General features: G+C 44.0%; 1 protein-coding gene across 1 annotated transcript in view; it reads left to right on the top strand.

Annotated features, from left to right (window-relative positions):
• Positions 1 to 656: 656 nt before the first annotated feature.
• The window catches only part of TNS3 (tensin 3), an 851,445-nt gene continuing 830,310 nt past the window's right edge, over positions 657 to 21,791 (top strand). Inside the window, exon 1 of the mRNA XM_078688177.1 lies at positions 657 to 896. Coding sequence (XP_078544303.1) covers positions 801 to 896 — 96 coding nt within the window. The 5' untranslated portion in view covers positions 657 to 800. The remainder of the gene's footprint in view (positions 897 to 21,791) is intronic.

The raw sequence follows: 21,791 nt of genomic DNA, 5'->3' as shown, positions 1-21,791 counted from the left end.
CTGCAGCTAACAACCATTGATAAAGGCAATCGTCCAGTCTTGTTTTAAGTGCATGTCAATTGTTATTTTATATATCTGAAGGCAATAACAGAAAGAGGCAGCCCTGACTGTGTTGGGAATCAATGAAGGCCTGATTGCTGCACTGAGCTGGGCGCTCGTGCAAAGGGCCGTTGAAAGTGCACTGATTTCGAGTGTGCTTGTAGTGTAAGTGTGCATCCTTCACGGGACTTCTGAAGGCTGATCACTGCCCATCTGCTCACAGCAGTCACACCTTACCAGTGTTACTGTTTGCAATTATATAGCAACTGCAAATGTAGACCGAGATATGTGACACTAGATGCGGATGCCTCACACAAAAGTGTGCATGCCCCTAACACTCTTCTCGCGCCTGGCACCCGGCCCGGATCTGGGCGGGCTGGGTAAGGCTCGCAGCTATTGTGCCTAGATGCTGGTGCGCCGCTGCCAGCGCCGAGGCGGGAATGCAGAGCGTCCCAGACTCCGTTTACTGAATGGATGTGTTCAGCTATGTGTTGGAAACGCGTGTTGACATCTGAAATGCCCTGTGGGAGCAGCCAATCCCCGAGCGGGAAGACTCTGGGGGTGAACGGGAGGGTGGGAGGGAAGGGGCCAGGAGGAGATGGCGAGGGGGCGGGGCCGCGCGCGCACATTGTTAGCAGGAGCCGAGAGGTGAAGCCCCTGCTCCTCGCGCGCGGCATGGGCTGAGGGGCTCCGGAGCTGTCCTGCGCGCCGGACATCATTAGACCAGGCACCGCTTCTCGGGAGCTACCACGGGGGCCAACATGCGGGGGGTCACTTTCCGCTGCTGTCGGAAGAAGAACAAACCCCCAAAACAGGCGGAGTGCTCGGTGCCGCTGTTGGAGCGCACTCCGAAACAGGTACATTTACAGGTTCCTTCAGTCTGACGCTTGCTTCTGTGGGTTACTTCTTAGAGACTTCACCTGTCACCGCAGCGCACTCGGTGCCCGTGGGAACCACCCGGGTACGTGACTGCCGCTAAAGAGACTGCTGCGACCGGGGATTGCTTTCCAGAGAGTCGGCTTTCTATGCAGTCCAATAGCAATCTAGCGCACTGTCGTGCATTGACGGGTGCTATACTTTGGGAAACTATACCATAATACAGTAGTTGCGACTATTCACGACATTACTATTCTGGATGATTTCAAAACGTGCATTACTATACAAAACTATACTACACGTTGCTATGCTTGGTGCATCGAAATATTGTTTCGTTCAGTACCTTAGATCACTTCATCCTTGAATCTAGTACGCCTAATATGGTTAAAATGCGCTGAGGAGAGTATAGTGTAGAGTGGTACAATATTGCACAGTATGGTATGGGATAGTGTAGTTGCATTTCCTTGGCACCAGGAGTATCTTTAAAAGAGCAGGTGCTGTCAGGTGCGGAAACTTCTCAGCAGGGGCTCAATACTTTTAATGGGAGGGTACCGGGACCTCTCAGTTGCGACAGGTACTCTAGGGTAGGGAATACCAGCACTTATATCTTTCCATTTCAAGCACTGTCCACCGCCATACATAAAACAACGTAATCAGCTTAGCTTCAATTCAGTATTTTAATTTGGTCGATAGTTATTATATGTTTAAAGGTTGTGCTAACCTATGCCCTCACACAGCCACTTGAGTTGTGTGGTTCATGGTCATTTCTTTAGTACATTCCCTCATGGCCTCTTCAGAGAGGGTGGGCACCACAGAATATTCACTGGTCCAGAGATTGTGTGCTCTGGTTTTGTTGGCGGTGGAAGACTTGCATTTCATGACGATGATGTTATGCAGTCTGCCATGATGGGTAAAGTTTGATAGAGCAACCATAGTCACCTTATAGCCCTGTGTTCATGGTAGTGATGTGCCTTGGACGCGGGGGGCTGCCCAAGAGCTTTGGGGTTGTCCTGTTGACAATGACCCTAAAACTATAGAATTTGCCGCAAAGTTTGTTCATCAAACCCGTCGCTGACCCACCACAGAGTTGTTGGGCATTCAGTGTGGTGCTGGAATTGATCCGTAAGAAGGGGCAGTGGCCTTGAGACAGATACATTCGCTGCCATACTTGACCTGATTACAGTTGCTCTACACATTCTTCCAAGACCGGCTTGATTAAGCTTTCTGGAAATTTGGTGTTTAAAAAAGCTGAACGTTTTGACCCCTGATAGTCCCATGAGACTCCCCAAAGAGGGGAAACACACACCCTGCTGATGACACACTATGCCATTAGGCCATGTAAACGACAAACTTGTGCATTACAAGAATTGTTTAACTTAACATCACAGATAATATATTTTACACTGTGGCCATTTGTTTTCCTTATGTTATACTTTGTACTCTTTTATACTGTTCTGTACAATGCTATACTGTACATAAATAGTGCTATACAATTCACTACTATACCATACCACACTATACTAGACCTTGCATAGATATTACAAGCATACCTCCTTGAGAGTGGCCTTCAATGAAACATTGAGTTAGAGAGAGTCTTTTTTTTGTTTTCCCCTTTTTAAGTTTTTTTAATATGACACTTTAAAACAAGGTCAGAGAAGGGACGTATATCGACATAGGACCAGTTCTAGGTATGCAGATCTGAACTGCCACTCCGTATGAGTGACAAGACTGTGGGTATGAGAGTTTCATAGCAAGTGCTCCTGGGGACTAAATAAGTCGTGATACTCATGCTTCTTCTAAATGATTGAATGCACAAAAAGTGAGCAAGACATGGCTGGTTACTATTTTTTTCCAAATAAGGTATTAGGCAAAGATGGCAGTCGCCTTGCTTGTCATTTTCCCCCTGAATATGCTGTGTGTTACTTTTGATGCTGTTTGGGGTTGCAGACCCTGGGAAAGGTAGATTTAAATGCTCTGAGACCTCTGCTTCTACTGGCTGCCCTGTCTGCCATCTCAGAGACCGGTATTTAACATGTCTGTCATTGAAAGGAAATGAAGTTTGAAAGACTTCATCTGTCAGTGTGGGGATTTGAACCCATGACCCTCACATTCTTAGTGCCATCACCACCTGAGCCCTGCTAAGTCCCGCCTTCCCTCAGCTGTGGCGAGGAACCCCAGCCAGAAGCACAAACTGAGCGCAAGTCACAGCTCCGAGCTTTCCCTTCCATTCGGTTTCCCATGAATGCGGTCTGCAAACATGAACACCTGCAAGGGAATCTGCATATGCATTTCACCTCAGGGGCCTCGATTAAAAACTGCAGTGCAAACAATCCAGCGTCGAAGGGTTCCAAACACAGACTAGGAGAGAGCAAATAGGAAAACTGAGAGCCGTGCTCAGACAAGGAGGGTGCTGCTCAGGGCTTGTCTGCGCATCTTGGAATTAACTGAAATGTATCATATATCTCGCATGTCGCACACACAAACAACTCTGGACAAGTCTGCCCTCTTTCATGCATGTTTCTGCTAACTTCCATGTAGAAATGTAATATATTTGGTACCTTGGCAAACAGATAGAACTGGTTTGGTTGAATGTATTTCTTGAATGCCAGTTTTGTCTACTTATACGTTAGCTATCAGTTTTATGAAGCTCACTTTGATGGATGAACTGTGAAGTCCCGCCCCTCCCCCATCATGCAGTTTGTTATACACATTTAAACAAACGCGCCATTTTCTTTTGATCGGTTCTCTTATGTTGTGATATGCTTTGCAATGCCAAGCTGCATTTTCTTATGCTATGTTTTGTTGCATGATGTCAAGCTATCCTATGTTTTGCCATGCTTTGTTATTAAATAAAGGGAATCTACGCAATGTTAAGTTGTTATGCCGCCTTGCTGTCTGCTATGAAATGTAATGTGACCTAGGGCAAATATTGCTATGCCAAGCTATGTTTTGTAATGCAATGCTGGTTGTTTTTTGGCCTATGCTGTGTTTTGCAGTGTCGTGCCATGCTAGACCACACTCTGTTGTTGTGTTAATATTTTATGGCCAATGCTATGTTTTGCAAATATTGTGCCATGCCAGCTTACATTTGTGTATATTGCGTTTTGTTGTGTTAACAGTTTGATTCCGACGTCTTCCTCTTTGTCTAGTGGTTTGAGGTATTCAGGCTCTGGCCTAAACATTGGGAGGGATCGTTTCAATTCGGTGCAGGCGAAATGTTTTTCGTGCTCTTTGCCATGTATTGCTTATCTTTGTTTTTACGCGCAAACGTTGTTTTCCTTTATCATCTCCATTTTTTACATTCCCCGTACGCACTGGAGCATTGTTGCTAGAATTCGCCTATATACGTGCTCATGGCCAATGACAGGTGTCACTTTCTGATGGGCCGCGGGGTGCCGCTCGATGATCAGACCCAGAGAGTGCCCCACTTTCACTGGGACATTCCCCGCATTCCATGGCGTCGCGTGGTCCCACTCAGACAACAGGAGCGGCTCCTCATACCAAGGAACCCCACCGAAAACACCCGGAGCCTGCTCGACTTTTTATCACCGTGTCCTCATGTCTGCTTTAAACCTGCAGGTCAGGAGAGCACGCTGTGAGGTCATCAGGCCGCGACGAAGAGGCTCCTTCGCAAATGTAACCGTTTTATTGATTTGCGGTGCTGAAGTGTGCATGCGCCATTTTACAATACACATTATACCAGTGCTAGATCTGGGTTGTAACTAGATACCAGATCTATGGAGTATCACATTTTTATTGAATTGGTAGGGGAAGCTTGACGTTTCATTATTACAGCACACTTAGAGCAACCTATCGCAATACATTAATAATAATTCACTATAACTCCAGGGTAATGTTGGTGTATATTTTTTGGCCATATTGTGGGTAGTACACATATTTAGATGTTGTGTTGGCTGAGCTCTAAAATAACGTGGCACTAGCACAACTATCTTTGCTGTATGTCTAAAATGCTCTGACCTAAAGGAAATTAAACAAAGCTTCCTGGAAGTAAACCTTTACCCATGCAGGCTGGTACAATTACACATGTGTATTGATTTTAATGCTCAGCAAAGGAATATTCCTTGGTGTCGCCTTATTACAAAGAAGGCAAGAATATGCAGTTAATGTCTCAAATGGGACGTTCACCTTTGACCTCTTTCATGACAGGGATAAGCCGTGACTAATCAAGCTGTTACTTATTGCTGTGCGGTGACGTGTTGTTTCTTTTTGAAAACACAGCAGCAGGCACTGCCATAGATATGCAAAGATGCGTTTTACAAACCTGTGTAATTCCTTCAGTATTCGACAGCCTCAGGGGCCCACTATGTTTCTAAAAGAGAGTAAAATGTTCTGTAAACAGTTAGCAACCATCTTCTAAGCAGAGAGAGGGGACAGCTCCAGGGTTGGACTAGCATATAGCATAGGTCTGTCTGGCAGTGTCAGAAGCGCTGGCCTGGCAGATCAGTGTGCGGATCCGTTTTTTCGCTGTTTGTGGCCCCTCACATGTTCTGGTGGGCCAATTTTTACTTTTGATTTCCCTGATTATTACCACAAACATGGCCTGCAGCAAGCACAAATGCGTGTAGACTCCTAACTACTTGTAAAGCATTATACGGTGTGCCTCTGAAATTTCAAAACTGCCCTTTATGCAAACTGTGAAAAACTTTTATTTTGGTGCCCAGGCCTAGTTTCTGCCCCAGCCCGACCCTTGGCACCCCATGTCCCGACCGCTGTCTCGTCAGCCATTGATCAGATTTTTGCAGCTGCTTTGAAGGCAGACTCATTGTACCCCACCACACTGGGCGCTTTTCTTTAGGACATTTCTCCCAGTTCCAGATGTGATGCCAATTAACGTTCAAGGGGCAGCGGGGTCAGGGCAGCGCCAGACTTCATTCAAACAGTATGTACAGAAAGGCATAAATGTGTCAAGTTCTTTCTGCCGGCATAGGCTTTCAATCCAAACAAGGCCAGGGAGGCTGGGGTCGCAGCGAGAAGGTTCCAATAACAGAGGGGCCTGAAAATGGCAACCCGAGAACAGAGCCGAGAAAACAGAGGAGGCCTTCCCAGCCTCGGCTGAGGCACGTCAGAAACCTTTCAAGTCACAGTACATTTGAGACAAGGATTGCTCCTCGGGGGCCACTCTGTAAAGCTATTGTATAAGCCGCTCTCAACGCCTATACATTCTTTTCTGGGCAAACGTAGGTAGCCCTGATCGTTGCAAGTATTTTCTCTTGTAGCCTGCAAGGCAACCTGTTGATTTCTCAATTTTTCCGAATGAATTGTTAATTTAGGGTTCACAGTGGATTGTGAATATTTATAATATTTCCGAATTTGTAAGAGAAAGGTGTTTGAGGTGGGCAGCAGCATTGAGTGGTGGCTGTGTGTTGGTGGTAGCTCATATTACTTTTGAATTATTCCTCGGCAGCGAGTCCAGAATGTGGCTGCACGTCGCCATACCTGAGGCCACTGCGTTGCCGTACTGGAGCGGAACAGGCCACAGTGGTCAGAGTGTTACAATTTAAGAATTGCTTCCCAGTTCACAATGCTTTCCATGCCACAGCCACACTACGGCCACTAGCCTCTTGCTCACTAATGGTAATGTTCAAACTTCAGATTTCTAACAATCCTCTAATAGTATAAAGTCAGCAAAGCTAGTGAAGTCTATTTTGTAGGAGACAAGTGATTATGGATCTAATTTCCCACAACCGCCAGTTAAATTAGCAGTGATATGAGATTCTGTAAAATAAAACCTGGTGGACACATAAATAGGAATCCTGCCCATCAGAGATTGTGGTTACCTTAGATTTTCAAGGCGATATAGATAGCAGAATGTGCCCTCCAAACAGCCTCAATGTAAATCAGAACAAGACTCGCTGACTTCCAGAGTTATGTATGAGTTTAAATGGCAGTTAGTTCTTAACAGTTGGACCATATTTGAAAAGGTAAAGCCAGCTACTAACACTAACTGCAAAACTCCAGGCTTGGTAAATAATGTTAGGCCTCCTAGCTCCACAGTGAACTGTCTGTGATCTGACGGGGCTGCAAGAACGATACATCATTTCTACTCCTCTTTAGTGAAATATCATTCAAGATAGGTATGAAATTCAAACTCTATTCTAAGATGGCGACTATACAGCACTAGGCACCAGACATACTCTGCTTCAGAATGTACACTTCTAAGATCTAACCCTTCCTGACAGTTGGTTCCTGTTCTGAGACCAGATCTTTCCCATTATTTGGTTTTTATTCTGAGACCAGCCCTACCTGCCAGATTGTTGTGGTTCAGAGATAAACCCTTTCCCTGTTTGATGGATCCTGTTCTGAAAACCACCTGTCCTGTTAGGTGGTTCATTTTTTGGGACCCTACAATTTTCTTTAGGGTGGATTTTACTCTAATACTACACACGTCCTGTATGGTTTTTTCCGTCCTACCAGTATACACAGGGCCACAGCTTTTCTGCTTTGTTTCTGCTATTGGATTCTTTGCTACTGCTCCAGACTGGCAAGACCCAGTACTGCTCAAGGCCTACAAGCTTCATTTTGATCTTGCCAGCCAAAGATTCAGCCCTCCAAGAACAGTTCCCCCTCTGACAATCTGATAAGTGGATTATACTATTGAGCTTTTTCCCCCCTGTTGCTGTCTGGTAACCCTTTCTAGAAGGTAGCCTCTCGGTAACCCTTGTAATACCCCGGAAATACAATATGGCACCCAGAAGATTTCATCCTTTCCTTTCAGCTTCTAACAAGGAGGTGAAGGACTGACCCCCTACATGCCGTCAGTGCCAGTGGGTCCTGTAAGTAATAGAGCACGAGCCGTATATCTAATCGGTATCTAACAAGACTACTTTGGAAAGAGTTCAAATTCCATTGCAGGATGGGGCAGCGTTGATTTTATATTAAATCCTCCCATTTTGCAGCCAGAGAAAGAAAAGTGAACACCAGTTTCATTGTTAAAAGACTAAGCAGCAATTTGCCAGAAGACATTGCCTGACATTTGACTTCTGCCTTTCAATGTACAACAAATGTGATTAGCACAAAATGTAAAGGAATTTTCCCTTGTCGTTGTCTGTCAAAGCACCCGGTCCCAACGCTCTTACCTGCGCAGGCCGCAGCTGTTTATATAGTGCAAACTCGCCCCAAAGGTATTGGAGTGCTTAATATGAGCACCAGCTACATTACACAAGGACACATTAATTTTTGGTAGGCACCGGGAGTTTAAGGGCCGAGTGTATCAATATTAGGAACAATGATTCCCTAATTGCGATTTTCTGCGAATCGCAATTAAGTAATTGCTATTCTTATGTATGAAACTCATAGAGTTTCATGTAGCGATTCTTAGTGGGTCACAAATCTGCCTACCTCACAAATATTAATGAGGTAGGTTGCAATTTGCGACCCTTTAGGAATTGCTAAAATCACATGGATGGTGGCCTGCTGGAGTGAGCAGACCATGACTGTGATTACTTTTAAATAAAGCAATAATTTTTCTTTTTTTTAAATGTAGCCTGTTTTCCTTAAATGAAAACAGGTTGTGTTTAAAAAAAGAAAAATTAAAAGTTTTATTTTCATTTTTTAAGAGGAGACAATGGTCCGTGTGACTACTTACTGCCTGCTCTTAACAAACACGTTTTACGAACATTTGCAAAGGGGAAGAGGTCCCTTGGGGACCCTTTCCCATTTGCAAATGGGTTACCAGCTACTTGAAGATGGTGATAAAATGCAAATGTTTCGTGGCCGCATTTCGGTCACTAAACATTCTTACATACCACTGCGATTCGGTATTAGGAAGAAATGCCCTAAACAGGTCTCTTCCTAATACTGAATCGGTATGTATTAGTAATTTAAAACTGTGATTCTGTACCATGTTACTGAATTGCAACTTGGAATGATGCATACCAAAATGCATTTTTTTTGGTCGCAAATGGCCCGATTCTGTGATTCGAGCCATTTGCGACCTGAGAAATGCTTGATACATCCCGGCACTTTTTGATTTGCCAAGTGTCACAGGATGTTGAGCCAACACCGAGACTTGAACCTGGTTCCTCAAATCCAATGCCGGAAGCTCTGGCCGTTACATCACATCCTTTCCCACTCCAGACCCTATAAGAAAACAGTCACTCCTCTGTGCACTGAGCCAGTGCACCTAATCGTGAGAGGTGCAATACAGGAACAGGATAGTGGTGACGCATCTTCATCACTTGCTCCACTCTAGGTCATTCCTTAAGTGGACCATGCGCCTACACGGTTCCTCCTGCACTGGGCCATCACACACGCCCAACCTTAAATCCCCTCCAAATTTGAGCTTTGCCCTGGTCAAGCCCTCCATGGAGCCAGGGCTCGAGGTAGCAGCTTTTCCTCAGCAGACTGATTTAGTTCCTGCCCCCGTAGGTTCATCAGCATGAGGCTAGACTCATGCCTTGTTAGGCAGCAGCAGTCCAGAGACTCCCCCGGGTAAACCGCACAACTTGTGACCACAATTATCCGTTCATTAAGTGCACCTCTCTGAGACCGCGTCCGGCACACCAGCCGGCAAGCTCGCTAATTTCCAGCATCATTAGCCTAATGTGGTTCATCGATGCAGTGCTGTGGTGGTCACACTTCCAGTCTAATTGATTTAATTACACATGTGTTGTTTGCGCCCGCACGCACCTGTGGTTTCACTGCGAATCCTGTGAGCTCTTCTCTGGGAAATTAGTATCAGAGATGAAGTAAAAAAGAATGAGAGAAGCAATTTAACTGAAGTGGCGGAGGGCACATTTTATTGCAAAACTCTCCTTTGCAGCGAACAGTGCGTGCATTTAATTTGCAAGGGCAAAACATCTGGAGCATGTAGGCACTTATTCTGAGTACCTCATTAATGTCGCCTCACGCATACGTGCTTTTTTTGTGCCAGATTCAATATCACAATTTGTGCACTAATTTCATCGTGACTCAGCTTTTTTTCCCTGTGTGACTTTGAATCTGGCCGACTTTGTGCATGGAAAAACCAAACGGCTCCAAGATTTGCATTATGGAATATTACCATGTTACCTCTTTTCCCAGTTGGTGAAAGTCGGAATAGAAAAGCATAATTAGAAAAGCTAGCAGACCTCACCTTTGCAAATCACACAACGACAAAATTATGCAGCTGTATTGTTTCTTTCTAATTACTGAACCAAATTAAATAAATAAAAAGCAAACAAACACCGTGCATAAGCTTTTTTTTTTTAAGTGGATGGGGAGCAACATAGTGGGGAGGGGTGGCAGAAGGAAGAGAGGGCGGCCATAGCAACACAGTGGCCAGGAGGCAGGAGTGACACAGGAGAACGGGGGCGGAAGCTACACAGGGAGACAGGTGGGGGTGGAAGCTACACGTGATGTGGAAGGGGAGAAAATATATGGGGAGAGGGCATTGTGGATCACTGGGGGGGCGGGGGGGGGAGCAAATGGACAAAAAAAGAGCAATGTGGAGCTTGCAGGGAAAAGCTCATCGGTGAGAAACGACGCTAACAAATAAGAAGCAAGCAAATGTGAGTGACAATGAGGCCAACCAATGGTAAGCAACGGGTGGGCTCTAAGCCAACTGTAAGCAAATAATACGTCTCGCAACGAACAGCCCATGCACTGTCTAGTAGGAAAAACCTAAAAAAGACAACAGCTTCTGGCATCAGTAATTGCCCATGCATTATTACTGCCCCCTAGAGGGAAGCATTTAATAGCATATTGGATATTTGTTTACCACTTTATGCTTCCTCTCTCCTGCAGCTCTTTGAATGTGAACTGTTCAACATTGACTCACAGAACCATATTCCCAGCTACCATTAATGGTTTAGCTGCAACAATGTTCTAGCTAACAAAAAGGTTGTGTTAACACCTTCGATGCTGATGGCGGAACCGCTCCGTCATCAGCTGCGGTGGCGCTGTGCTGATGATGGAGCGGTTCCGTCATGGCCCGCTCGCCGCGCCTGCGTGGCGCGGATTCCGCGCCTGCGCTGGGCGTTCCATTGAGCGGGCGGGGCCATGACGGAACCGCTCCGTCATGAGCACAGCTCAACCGCGGCTGGTGACGGAGCGGTTCCGTCACCAGCATGCGGCCGCCGCGCCCCCTTAGCGCTGCAGCGGAATAGCCGCCGCAGCGAAGGAGTTAAACCATGTAGTATGTTGTCACCCTGCAACTAATAAAACATTGAGAACCCTGTAGTATCATTTTTAGCTGGGTTGTAAATATTTTCACCAAGCAGTATACCTGTGGTACTGGAACAATTTTCAGAGTGGGTGTTCTGCCATCCATGTTACACCACTGAAGTCACCCGCATTATGACAAATCCAAGCTTCACTCTAAGAAGAAGTGAAGCAAATGAGCCACGCCCATTCAGGAGGAGAGTGGTAAGAGTGCGATATATAGCCAGTGGTGCATTTTGGACAACACACTCACACATATATTAGTAAATTCTGGTGTGATATGACAGTGTAATTACTGACAGCACATTTTCTTTTGACATGACCACTAAGTTGCCACAGACATGCAGCTTTACTGATTAAACTACATGCATGTAAGCCATAATGTGTGGAAATTGGGTTTCACGAATATTTATTATTTGCGCACCACTAAGTAAAGTGCCTTGATTCATTTTGAGCTTATTAAAATATTTGTTTTCATCATACTGCAGAATTACAAAAGAAATGAGCTTCATTTGTGCTTTCCTAACTACTGATATATTTTGAATAATTTATACAATTCATTGACAGGTATTTTCTTTTTATTGTTTAAAAAGAATTACATTCTACAGCCTTTCCTTCCTCTCTCCCTGTACACTAGCAAGGCGGTCACATAGTTCACTTTACAAAATCCTTTCAGTTTGAGGACAGGGAAAGTAAAGTAAACACCAATCTTCATGTAAAAAATTATATGCAGCAATTTGACAAAAGACATAGCTTGACATCTGACTTCTGTCTTTGAAATCACAGAAAATGTGACACGATCAAAACAACATTTGCGGGCATCTTTATCGCTCCTTCACCTGCGGAAGTCCAGCATGGTTATTTTGGGGGTGCTGTAGTACCTCTACTTCCATCACCTATGCAGTATACTCAGGGGTGAGACATTACCAGTGTAATCTATCTCTCCATTGGGTCATGGTCTATTACTATCTAGTTCTCTGCAGAAGTAAGGGATAGAAATTACTCTCTATAGCCTGTATTGCAACACTTGGATGCTTTTGCACCTTCATTTGAGGGACTGTAAAGGATTCTCTGTCACCACCCCAAATGGTAGGAAGTCTTACGGTGAGCCACAAATGACCCCCTTCCTCGGCTGACCAAGAGTAGATAAGCTACATTCTGGTCTACTTTCAGGGAAATGGTAATCTTTTCTCCAATTTGATATTTCATGCTAGTGTTGGAAACAGGTGGACCTTCACCAAATGGGGCATACATCCCTGCCAGAAAGGCACATCAACCAGCTACATACCTACCATAGTGATGGCCAGTGTCTTTTGCCAGCTGTTTTTACCCTCTGACCCACCCAGAGATTAGAGCTCCCCACCACCCTTTTACAAAATTATGAATTGTCCATCATCGGTTTCACATCTTGGCAACATTGATTCCTTCTCAATGTTACAGGCTCAGGATGCGCTCAGTGCAGACTTCCTTCCCCCTCAAATTCAAACTGAGCACTCAACATGAAAGGGCTAGTTCAGTTTCTGGATACACAAGGTCATGTTTATTCATTTACAAAAAAATAACAGCAAGAAACAACATAACACACCATACCTGTCATTTTACACTAATGCAGAAAAAATGTAAAAACTTTAAATCACACTATTTGATGTCCGTTCAAAAACAGTTTTATAAAAAGTTGCAAGTACTGAGATCCACATTTCATTCCACCAACACTACAGTAGAGAAACCACCTGCCTACTGAGAGACCATCCGCGACCTCTGCCCAACCACACACCTGTCATGGTATGGCTCCTCCCAATCATCAGATTATTGGCGGTGGATCTTTACCTTGCTGTCAGACAAGGAGCTTGCACCTCCATGCCCAAACTGCTGTCAGAATGGTATGCCTTCACCCCCAAACTGGTGTGACTGTTCCCACAAATGAACATTGCTGCTTGCCAGCCTCAGTGCTGCCCTAAAGAAGAACAAGGAAAGGACAACTCTACTGAATTAATTGTTGCTGCGGCCTGCTATCTCGCCATAAGGTGAGGAATGGGAAGGCTGCCAAGTAAACCGCCAGGTGAGGTCCTTTTGCTATAGACTTCTTGCTGCAGCGTCCTGCCAAACAGGGATCGCGGGAAAGAAAGGCCATGAGAAGATGGCCCCAGCCTAAAATAAGCCTCTCAGTCCCATGATGCTAAACTGACTTTGACGTGCAGATCACATCATCTCGTGAGTGGCGGAAAGGCAGGAAGTAATAGACTGGGCATTGGTATAATCCACTGAATCCACTTCCTTCAGCTAGAGAATTAGAAGTGCATGCGAGGGGTAGAGATTTGTGAACACCCACGGTCTCATATTGCGCACCCGTAAATTGTTGTGCTTGCCATTACCGAAAACAAAAGGGCAGCTTAAGGCTTCACTGAAGGATACGCGTGTATTTTTTGCATAAGTGCAACATTACATTCACTTTTTTAGATCATCAGAGCATGTAGAGATCAATATTTTATAATACATTCTAAATATGCATTGAGATGTGTGTTTCTGTGTCTATAAAATTGTAATAGCTTGCTATGTGTTCACGGGAAATAATGAATGCCTGTCCCAGCACGTTCTCCAACCAACCTCCCACCAGACTGCTGTCTCCATCTTGCTTTGGTGTTTTTACATTCTCATTATTTAACTGTATCTGAGAGAGGTCCGTATGACCTCTTTAACTGATTTTCCTTTAACTTCTATTCCTGGATTGCATTTTACACACGTTGTAAGAACACCTATCTAATTATTGCCTTAAGCCTACCATCTCCCCTCTTTGTTTCTGATCCCTTTTCCATTTATCTTATCTCGTCTCCTACTGCAACAGCTTTCCACCGTGCAAAGGTAGTATTGTCTATATAATTACATAGCCCAGGATATTTGCATGGACCTAGTCTATTGAAAATATTTGAAGGACTTTGATATGGTATTTTGTAGTCTGGTGTTTATTGCAGACCATTGATATCTCATGCAGTCTTCCACTCTGGATTGTTCTGTATTATACTGCTTTGTTAGGTGACCCATCATTTTCATAAACACAGAGCTACACTACCCCCTGCTCTGGATCAACGTTGTGTTATGATGTCTAAATACACATATAGGTGTAATGCACATGAGGTCCACAAGGTGCTTTGTGACCTCTTCTGCTGTGTTCTACCTATTGGATATCATATGTGGTAGGCTACCCTGGATTTAATGTGTTAAGACTATATGCATGTGATTGATGGCAGAAGTACATGTTGAGATCTCTCACTTTGGATGTTGCAGCTGGGAAGTTAACATTGTTTTGCACTATCACCTAATTTTGATTACACGTTCATGATTCTAAAATATGGTTTTGCTTCTCTGCTCTTCGTAGCTCTATATGTACGGCAGATGATGCTTAATATGTGACACCATACAAAGTTAAGATAAACACAATTTGTATAGCTCTGGTATGAACTCAGGTGCTCTGATGATGCCTTCCGAGAGTTTGTAGATAAACGATACACCAATTCTCAAACTAGAGCACTCTGTTCTAAGTGGGCGCCTCTATTCTTTCAAAAGTCCTGTGGTGGTGGAAGCTCGTTCTCAGTACAGATGGTCAGGCCCTGGAATTGGATTCCTGCAAAAATAAAAATACCTAAAAACCACTTGGAATCCTGGAGAAACTCAAAGTATTGATTACTTCCAATCATATACTTCTTTTGTGTATACAATTCCTAAAGAAGGTAGGTGGTAGATCCTTAAATATGTGACCATATCTATTCCCGCACCTTCCTACAGGACCTCATGCTGAAGCACAGTAACAGGGTCACTGCACCATGAACAAAACATGTCTTTGTTATCAATGCACTACACCAGTACTTCCTATGTAGTTTAAACTACAACCTCGCACCCTCTCAGCCATGCTCCCTTGGGAGGCCCTCAAGGAACCAACTTGATTACTGCAGGGACACTTTGAGACCATGTCACTAGTATGAAAGTAATATAAAATCTGCAGTACAGTGTACAATACACAAATATGAACTCAGAATTGTGCAACTAGGAGAGCAACCTTTTATTACCCTTCTTGTGAAGGTCTTAAAGACAAACACAAGTTACTGTGTTGGTTAATAAAACGTTGCAAGCTTCTGGACCAAGGGATTTGTCAACTCGGTCGACTTGTTACAATCTTTTCGGGGTGGGGGAGGTATATTCGCATGTGACACCTTGTGTGTAGAAAGTCCTCTCTCCTGCACTCAGGTCCTGCCCTAATGTTGCAATTTCAGGACAAAATGTCCAACACAGCATGGTTTGCTCTTTTTCTTCTACACAGGGCCAGTATGTGTATTTAATTATGTTTACATTGTTTCCGCTTTTAATGCCGTTGTAACACTCATTGCAGCCCACTAGATTTGTTAGTGTGGCAATTTTTTTTGTTTTAACAAAAATCATAGAAATGGGTTATTAGACATGTTGGAGAGGGGCAAGTCCAGATGTCTGGGTTACATTTTTGGTAGACCAAGTTATGCAGAAGTACACCTTATGGCTACATTGAAGTACTGCTCTCCACGCCATAGCTTTACAGCTCAAGCCAACTATGGCACTTCTCTGAAGAGTCTTTTTCCAAATCCCGTGCACTCGGGGACAATGTACTTGAACAGGGAAGGGAGAAGTAATTTGTGTGTTAAACAAATGACTCCAGACGCGGAGTGTTTTTTCCCCTCGTGTTGCAACTACAGTATTACCTGCAGGCCTTGCCTCGCAAACCAAAACAGCGCTTTTGAATTGCGCATTCCTGACTGCCTCCCTTAAAAGAGCGATGTAAAAAGAAACATGAGGGGGCATATTCAGAAGCCCCTATCTATCGCCACGGGAGCATCACTTTTTCTGACACTTCGATGGCGTAGCGCCATTTAATATATTTACAAGGTGGCACTAAGTGTTTGTGTGACTTAACCCCACATTGTAAATATGCCCTTTTCTGCCGCAGTTCTCTGCGGCAAATGGGCATGCAATGGGTGTTGCAATGGGCGTTCCACCGCAACTCCCATTGCTTTTTGATGCAGTCCCAGATTTACAAGGCTGAGGCAGCGCCAAAAACGAACAGGAATTAGAATGGCGATACATGGAGAAAATATTAATTTCTCCTATTTTTTTGCTCTTTCCATGTGCAGCACTCATAGAAAGAGCAGGTTGCCGTTATTGATTGTTTACGTGCCGGAAGGTGTCCATTCCTGCACATAAACCATCGTCCCTGCAGCGCAACAGGAAGGTGCCTGCGCTGGCGCTAGGCAGCTTTTATTGCACCAGTGCTAGGGTAAGCACAGGGGTGCACGTTATTATTGTGAATACAGCGCATCTCTGCATTTAAAAATGTCGGGAGCGCGGAGAAGCCAAGTTTGACGCAGCTCCGCTCTCCAATATTTTTCTATGAATACACCCTATGTTTGCTTTAGTTTTGACGATAATCTTTTGCTTTTTGAATTCAAGCCCTAGAAAAGGAATTTTTTTAAAAAACGTATGCCAATTTGCAAACATTGAATGTAGCTTATAATTCTCTCTGTGAGCTTTAAAGTTTGACAGGCAGGGGTAGCAGGGTCCAAACCACAATAAAACCACTCAAGGAGACAGGGACCTATTCCAAAGTGAAGTTCTTTTGTATTAGGAAAGGGGTGGAGGCAAAGAGAGCCCCGTCACTGGAGGCTGCAGGAAGTGGAGCCCCTGCTGTTTTGGGACAGTTTGTTGGGACAGGTGGCCCTGCCGCTTGGGCGATTAGCTCTCCTGGGCAATGGCAGATGCCATCTATCTTTGCGAGCTCACTTCTCCTCCTCCCCGGGGACGTTCAGAGACACTAATTAATACTGCATGGCAGCGAGGCGGAAAAGCACGGGATTAACATCATTTTCCAGTTCTTTTCCTCAGTAATATTTTAATGAGCTTTGTTTTCGTAATAGGTAATAACCGATGGGGCAGGCCCCTAGACTAATTATGCCCATAGTGTGAAATGTATTCACGGGTGCTGTTTAGGGCCAGGTTGGGAAAGAGAATAGACCTGTACATCAAATTAAAAGTGGCCCCCGTTCAGGAATAAAGTAGCTAATAAAAAGGTCGCCTCTGTGGTGTTGTGGGCCCTAGGCTCGCATGCTAAGGAATAATGGTACACGGACACAAAGTTAGGGTACTGGCAACTGGCCCAGGCCACGTGCCCCCGACCCCTTTTATTTGCAGGGTCACCTGCCTGGTGATGACTGTGGTGGGTGGGAATAAAGTGTGGGGTACAACAGGCAGAACATTAGAACGTGTCTAACCGGACACAACAGCCCCATTTGCATATCAAGGAGGTTTTAAACTTGCAAAGCCGTATAGGTATTTTTCAAGGTATGGAAGACTGCATGCATTTGTGCTTGCTGCAGGTAATGTTTGTGATAAAATTAGAGAAGCCAGCTGCAAAAACCACCTCACCAGATCAAAAACCCGGCCCACAAACAATCAAGAAACCAGCCCATGCTCTGATCTGTCAGCGCAGTCCTTCGGGCATTGCCATATGGCCAGGTACTGCCGAGTCACCCTCCCACAGGCTGACATCCTCTCCCGGCAAGGGACCCCCGAGTATCTTAGCCATCTCATCCCACAGAATGAGATATTGGAAATGAATGAAGGGAAGTGTTCTTGATTGTGGCATTAATTGAAGCCATGGGTGTGGGCCAGAGGAATGCGGCCTCCAGGAAGAGTGCCTTACATCCATCACGAATAGGGCAAGAGCAGCAATGTTTTAGACATAGTAGTGTGCAGGTCCCACCATTCCCCAAAAGTTGCAACATCTTCGTAAGTGAAAAGCTATAGAATAGGGTTCGGATATTCACCGTAACTATCTGAATCAGTACCTCTCTGAGTTTATAGGTATGGATTAGCCATGGCTATCCATGATTTATACATTCCCACCCACGGGTGACTGAATTTAAATTATGTAATTGGACCTTCTTACTTAGCCTTACATTTTCCAATGTTATTAATGCTTTTTTGATGCCTCTTACACAGAGTGGTGATCTTTCTTTCGGCCCATGTAGAGATGACTCTTACTCCAAGATCATTGACAAGTTCTTTATTGGCAACTCTGCTAAGCACCGCAAAGACGATCACAACATATCGCCGTTCCCTCATCAACTGTCCCTCCCTGGAACCCCACGCATGCACCCTTATTCTAAGAACACACAGACATTCTGACAAAGAATACTACAACACGACAGCCCAGTCAGTCCTTTCATTAGCATATTACATTCAAGCATGTAAGATAAAGGCTATGAGGCACAAACATAGGCGCCCAAAGAGGTGCATTGTCCCGAGAATTTGAACAGACTGGAGTTGCCATGTGCTTAGCAGGTAAAATCCCAGAAGTCCGGGGAGAAATTGACCACTGGGACTGGCTTAGGCATCCTCAGCCTTTACAGCCATCAAAGCTGTTTTAAGGGGAATGCACAAATATGTCTTATAAGGCACATGCAGTACATGATTTGTGGCTGATGTAAAGTAATCCCCCATCACACTGGCGGACACTGAAATATTGGAAAGTTATATTAGATTGTCTGTCAACCTTTGACTTTTTAGCTCTTATATTTGGGAGATTGTGCTGTAAAAATAATTTCTTAGCCTTTAAAAAGCTACCCTGAGGGAAAGCTTCCCTACCGCCCAAAGCCATCCTAACCCCTGAACAGTATCATATTTGCTTGCGTTTGGCAATGTAGGGCTGGTGTTAAAACATATCAAGGGCTGCTTGAAAATGAGTCTAGATGATTTTGAGGATCTAACTATTTACTGAGCTAGTCTAGCTTGCATTCATATGATCCTATCCTAACATATGACCTCCACCTATGTTAACCACTTTTTTTGTTTACCAAAGTTTAATCTAATATTTTTTGTTTGAAGGACTGCAGGGGCCATCCAGAAGATTTTTGTTCTACCCACTCTTACATCACTAACAATCACGAACAATAGGAATTCTAGAACATTGCTTTGTTGATGATGTCAACTTGAGGTTTGAGAGATTTAGTGACATCATTCACCGAACGGCCCCTTTAAATTGCTTAGTAAACACCTCAGTATATCAACCGAATTTCCAGATAGTGGTTCAGAATTTGAAGCTGCCACAAGCTAATAGAACTGATGGAAACACCCTTACCTTTTGTTACGTACTCAGTTTACCAACACCAGACTGTGCTTCAAAGTATTAGTATAGGCATGGGGTGGTTATTACAGTTTGCAGGGACAGACAGAGCTGGAGAGTAAGACAAACGCTTGCAGGATACTGCTGGGTGATAACTGGGCAGGCTAGATGGGGGCTTGTATTCTTTTTCTGAGCACAATTAAAATATCTGTTCATGGCCTTATTTATTTTACAGCTGTCACCATTGCAGCATGATTGGTGGGCCACTGGACATTGGTACCATACCTATAAATATTTTGCAACAGTCCCAGACTGTTGTAATGGCTTCTGATATGGCCTGTACTCCGAATTCTGACAATACAGGTTTTTAAGCAACATATATCGATACAAACACGCTTAATATGTACCCTCTACACGCATCAACTCAACTGCTTACACATATGGATATGAAATCTTTTCTCTAACCTTAATTTGTTCTCACATTACTTCGTTTGCAAGTCCTGAAGTGTTCCAGAAACCTAGGACGGAACAGAAGAATAAGCTTGATTATGGCCTCCTAGAACGCCCTCTACTCCACTTTCACAATCTCTACACTGGCGGCCAGTAAAGAAAATAATAGGGCCATAGGCATGAACACATTTTCCCAAAGACACAGAATGGGCAAAAACCGTTCATGCATTTGGCCCATAGTTTTTAAAATATGCTGCTTAACCTATACCGTTCTGCAGGGGAAAGGTTCTCAGCACCTTTGTCTGAGGCTTCAGCACTATCACCCCTCTAGGAATCTGCGTTCCAGTGATCTGGAGCTTCAGGTGGTCCCATGCATTCAACGATCTAGATGTGAAGGAAGAGCCTTCCCTTACTTGACTTTCACTTTCTCGAATAAATTGCCCTTTTCTGTCCGACCTTGCCTTGACCACAGAAAATGTGTGAAAGCATTACAAATTGTACTGTTTTAGATTTTACGTTCAGTTTCAGTGGGTTGACTGTGTGCCCAGACACCCCAGTCGTGGTGATTCGTGCGCGATATCAAATTAGATTATATTCTACTGTATTGCTATAAACCCAGGCGGGATGGGTCCAGTTTTTCCAAAACAGCCAGTGAGCAGGGTTTGTTCTGCTCCCTGGTTTCAGGTAATGAAGCTATATTATCAAGCTGCTTCTCCATTTCCATGTCAAGCCTCATTACTCAGGAAAGTGCTGCAGCCCCATGTGAGAGCTGTCGAGAAAGGCCCTATTAAAGTTGACACCATTAGCAGAGCTCACTTCAGACAGACCAGAAGGGATTGGCCATGGAAGACTGATTACCCTCCAGGTATGGATGCTGCAACGTGGTGGAGCACTTAAGAGCAGATGATGCTAATAACATTTGACACTGGGTGTCTAGCCTCTTTGCAAAGGGAGCACTTGCCGCAGATGGCGCGCGACACGAAAACTTTTGAGGTGTGCTTCTTCAACTTTCTTCGATTTTGTAAGCATTACTCTCTCTCCATACCTCTCTTAGGTAACATTGCATTGCTTTATATTCCCTTCCCTCTAAGCCACCCCTCTACTTGACCATCAGTCTGTGTTATCTTTCGCCACGCTGACGTCCTCAAACTTTCTTTGGTAGTCGGTTACTTTTATGATTTACTGTGAATACACCTCGGTAACTATTGAACTGGTTACTGAATTTCATCTGTAAAACAAACACTGTTTTTCAAGTTGGTGCTCATCAAATGTGTGTAGTGACATCTCACATCCCCAACCGAGCCAGAACGAGCCAATTAGCACAGCTCTGGAACCAAAGTTGTGTGCGAACTCGTCGTCAAGCTCTGCTGATTAGCTTCAAGGGAGAAGACATCCAACTAGCCTGTAGACTAGTGCGCTTCTTGAAAATAGTTAACACGACCCTAAACCCAGTGGCTAGTGACTAAACTTGATTTATCGAGATCTGCTCTGGTACCTCAAGACAATTCTTCTTTTGATAACTAAAGACACAGCAAACTGTGAAAGGCTTTTTATAAAAAAATACACAGTACTGTATTAGATCTATCGAGATCTGCTCCGGTACTTTAAGACAATTCTTTTTTTTTTTTTTTTTATAACTAAAGACACAGCAAACTGTGAAAGGCTTTTTATACAAATGCACAGTACTGTACTAGTTTACATGATTGGTTTCTTTCCTTTCTTTTTTTAACTTTTCTATCTCTTTTATCTGCTTTGTAAAACTCTTTGATTAGGTATCGCCTTCTTGTTTCTTTGTTTTCTTAAAAGAGGAATTGCAAAGATTTTTATTAATCGCGCAATAAAGACTATTATTATTATTATTACATCCCCAACCAGTCTTATTCATGATTAGGAGGAGCATGAATCCCCAAAAAACACTCTAGTGTGATTTCACTTAAAAAACGAAACCAACTTTCAGCACCCATTGTTTGTTGGTTTGGGTATTAAAGAAGCTCTACATTTCTTTGATAGTTGCTGGGTTTTTTGTTGTTGTAGAATACGCATGTGTGGGTATTATACCATTTATGCACTTTAGTGAAATATGTTCTCCCAACGCTGGCTTTTTTTGAACCAGAATATCCCTCAC

This window comes from Lissotriton helveticus, chromosome 4_1 (genome assembly GCF_964261635.1).
Source record: "Lissotriton helveticus chromosome 4_1, aLisHel1.1, whole genome shotgun sequence".
NCBI classification, from domain to species: domain Eukaryota; kingdom Metazoa; phylum Chordata; class Amphibia; order Caudata; family Salamandridae; genus Lissotriton; species Lissotriton helveticus.
This window is presented reverse-complemented; position numbering and strand designations above follow the sequence as displayed.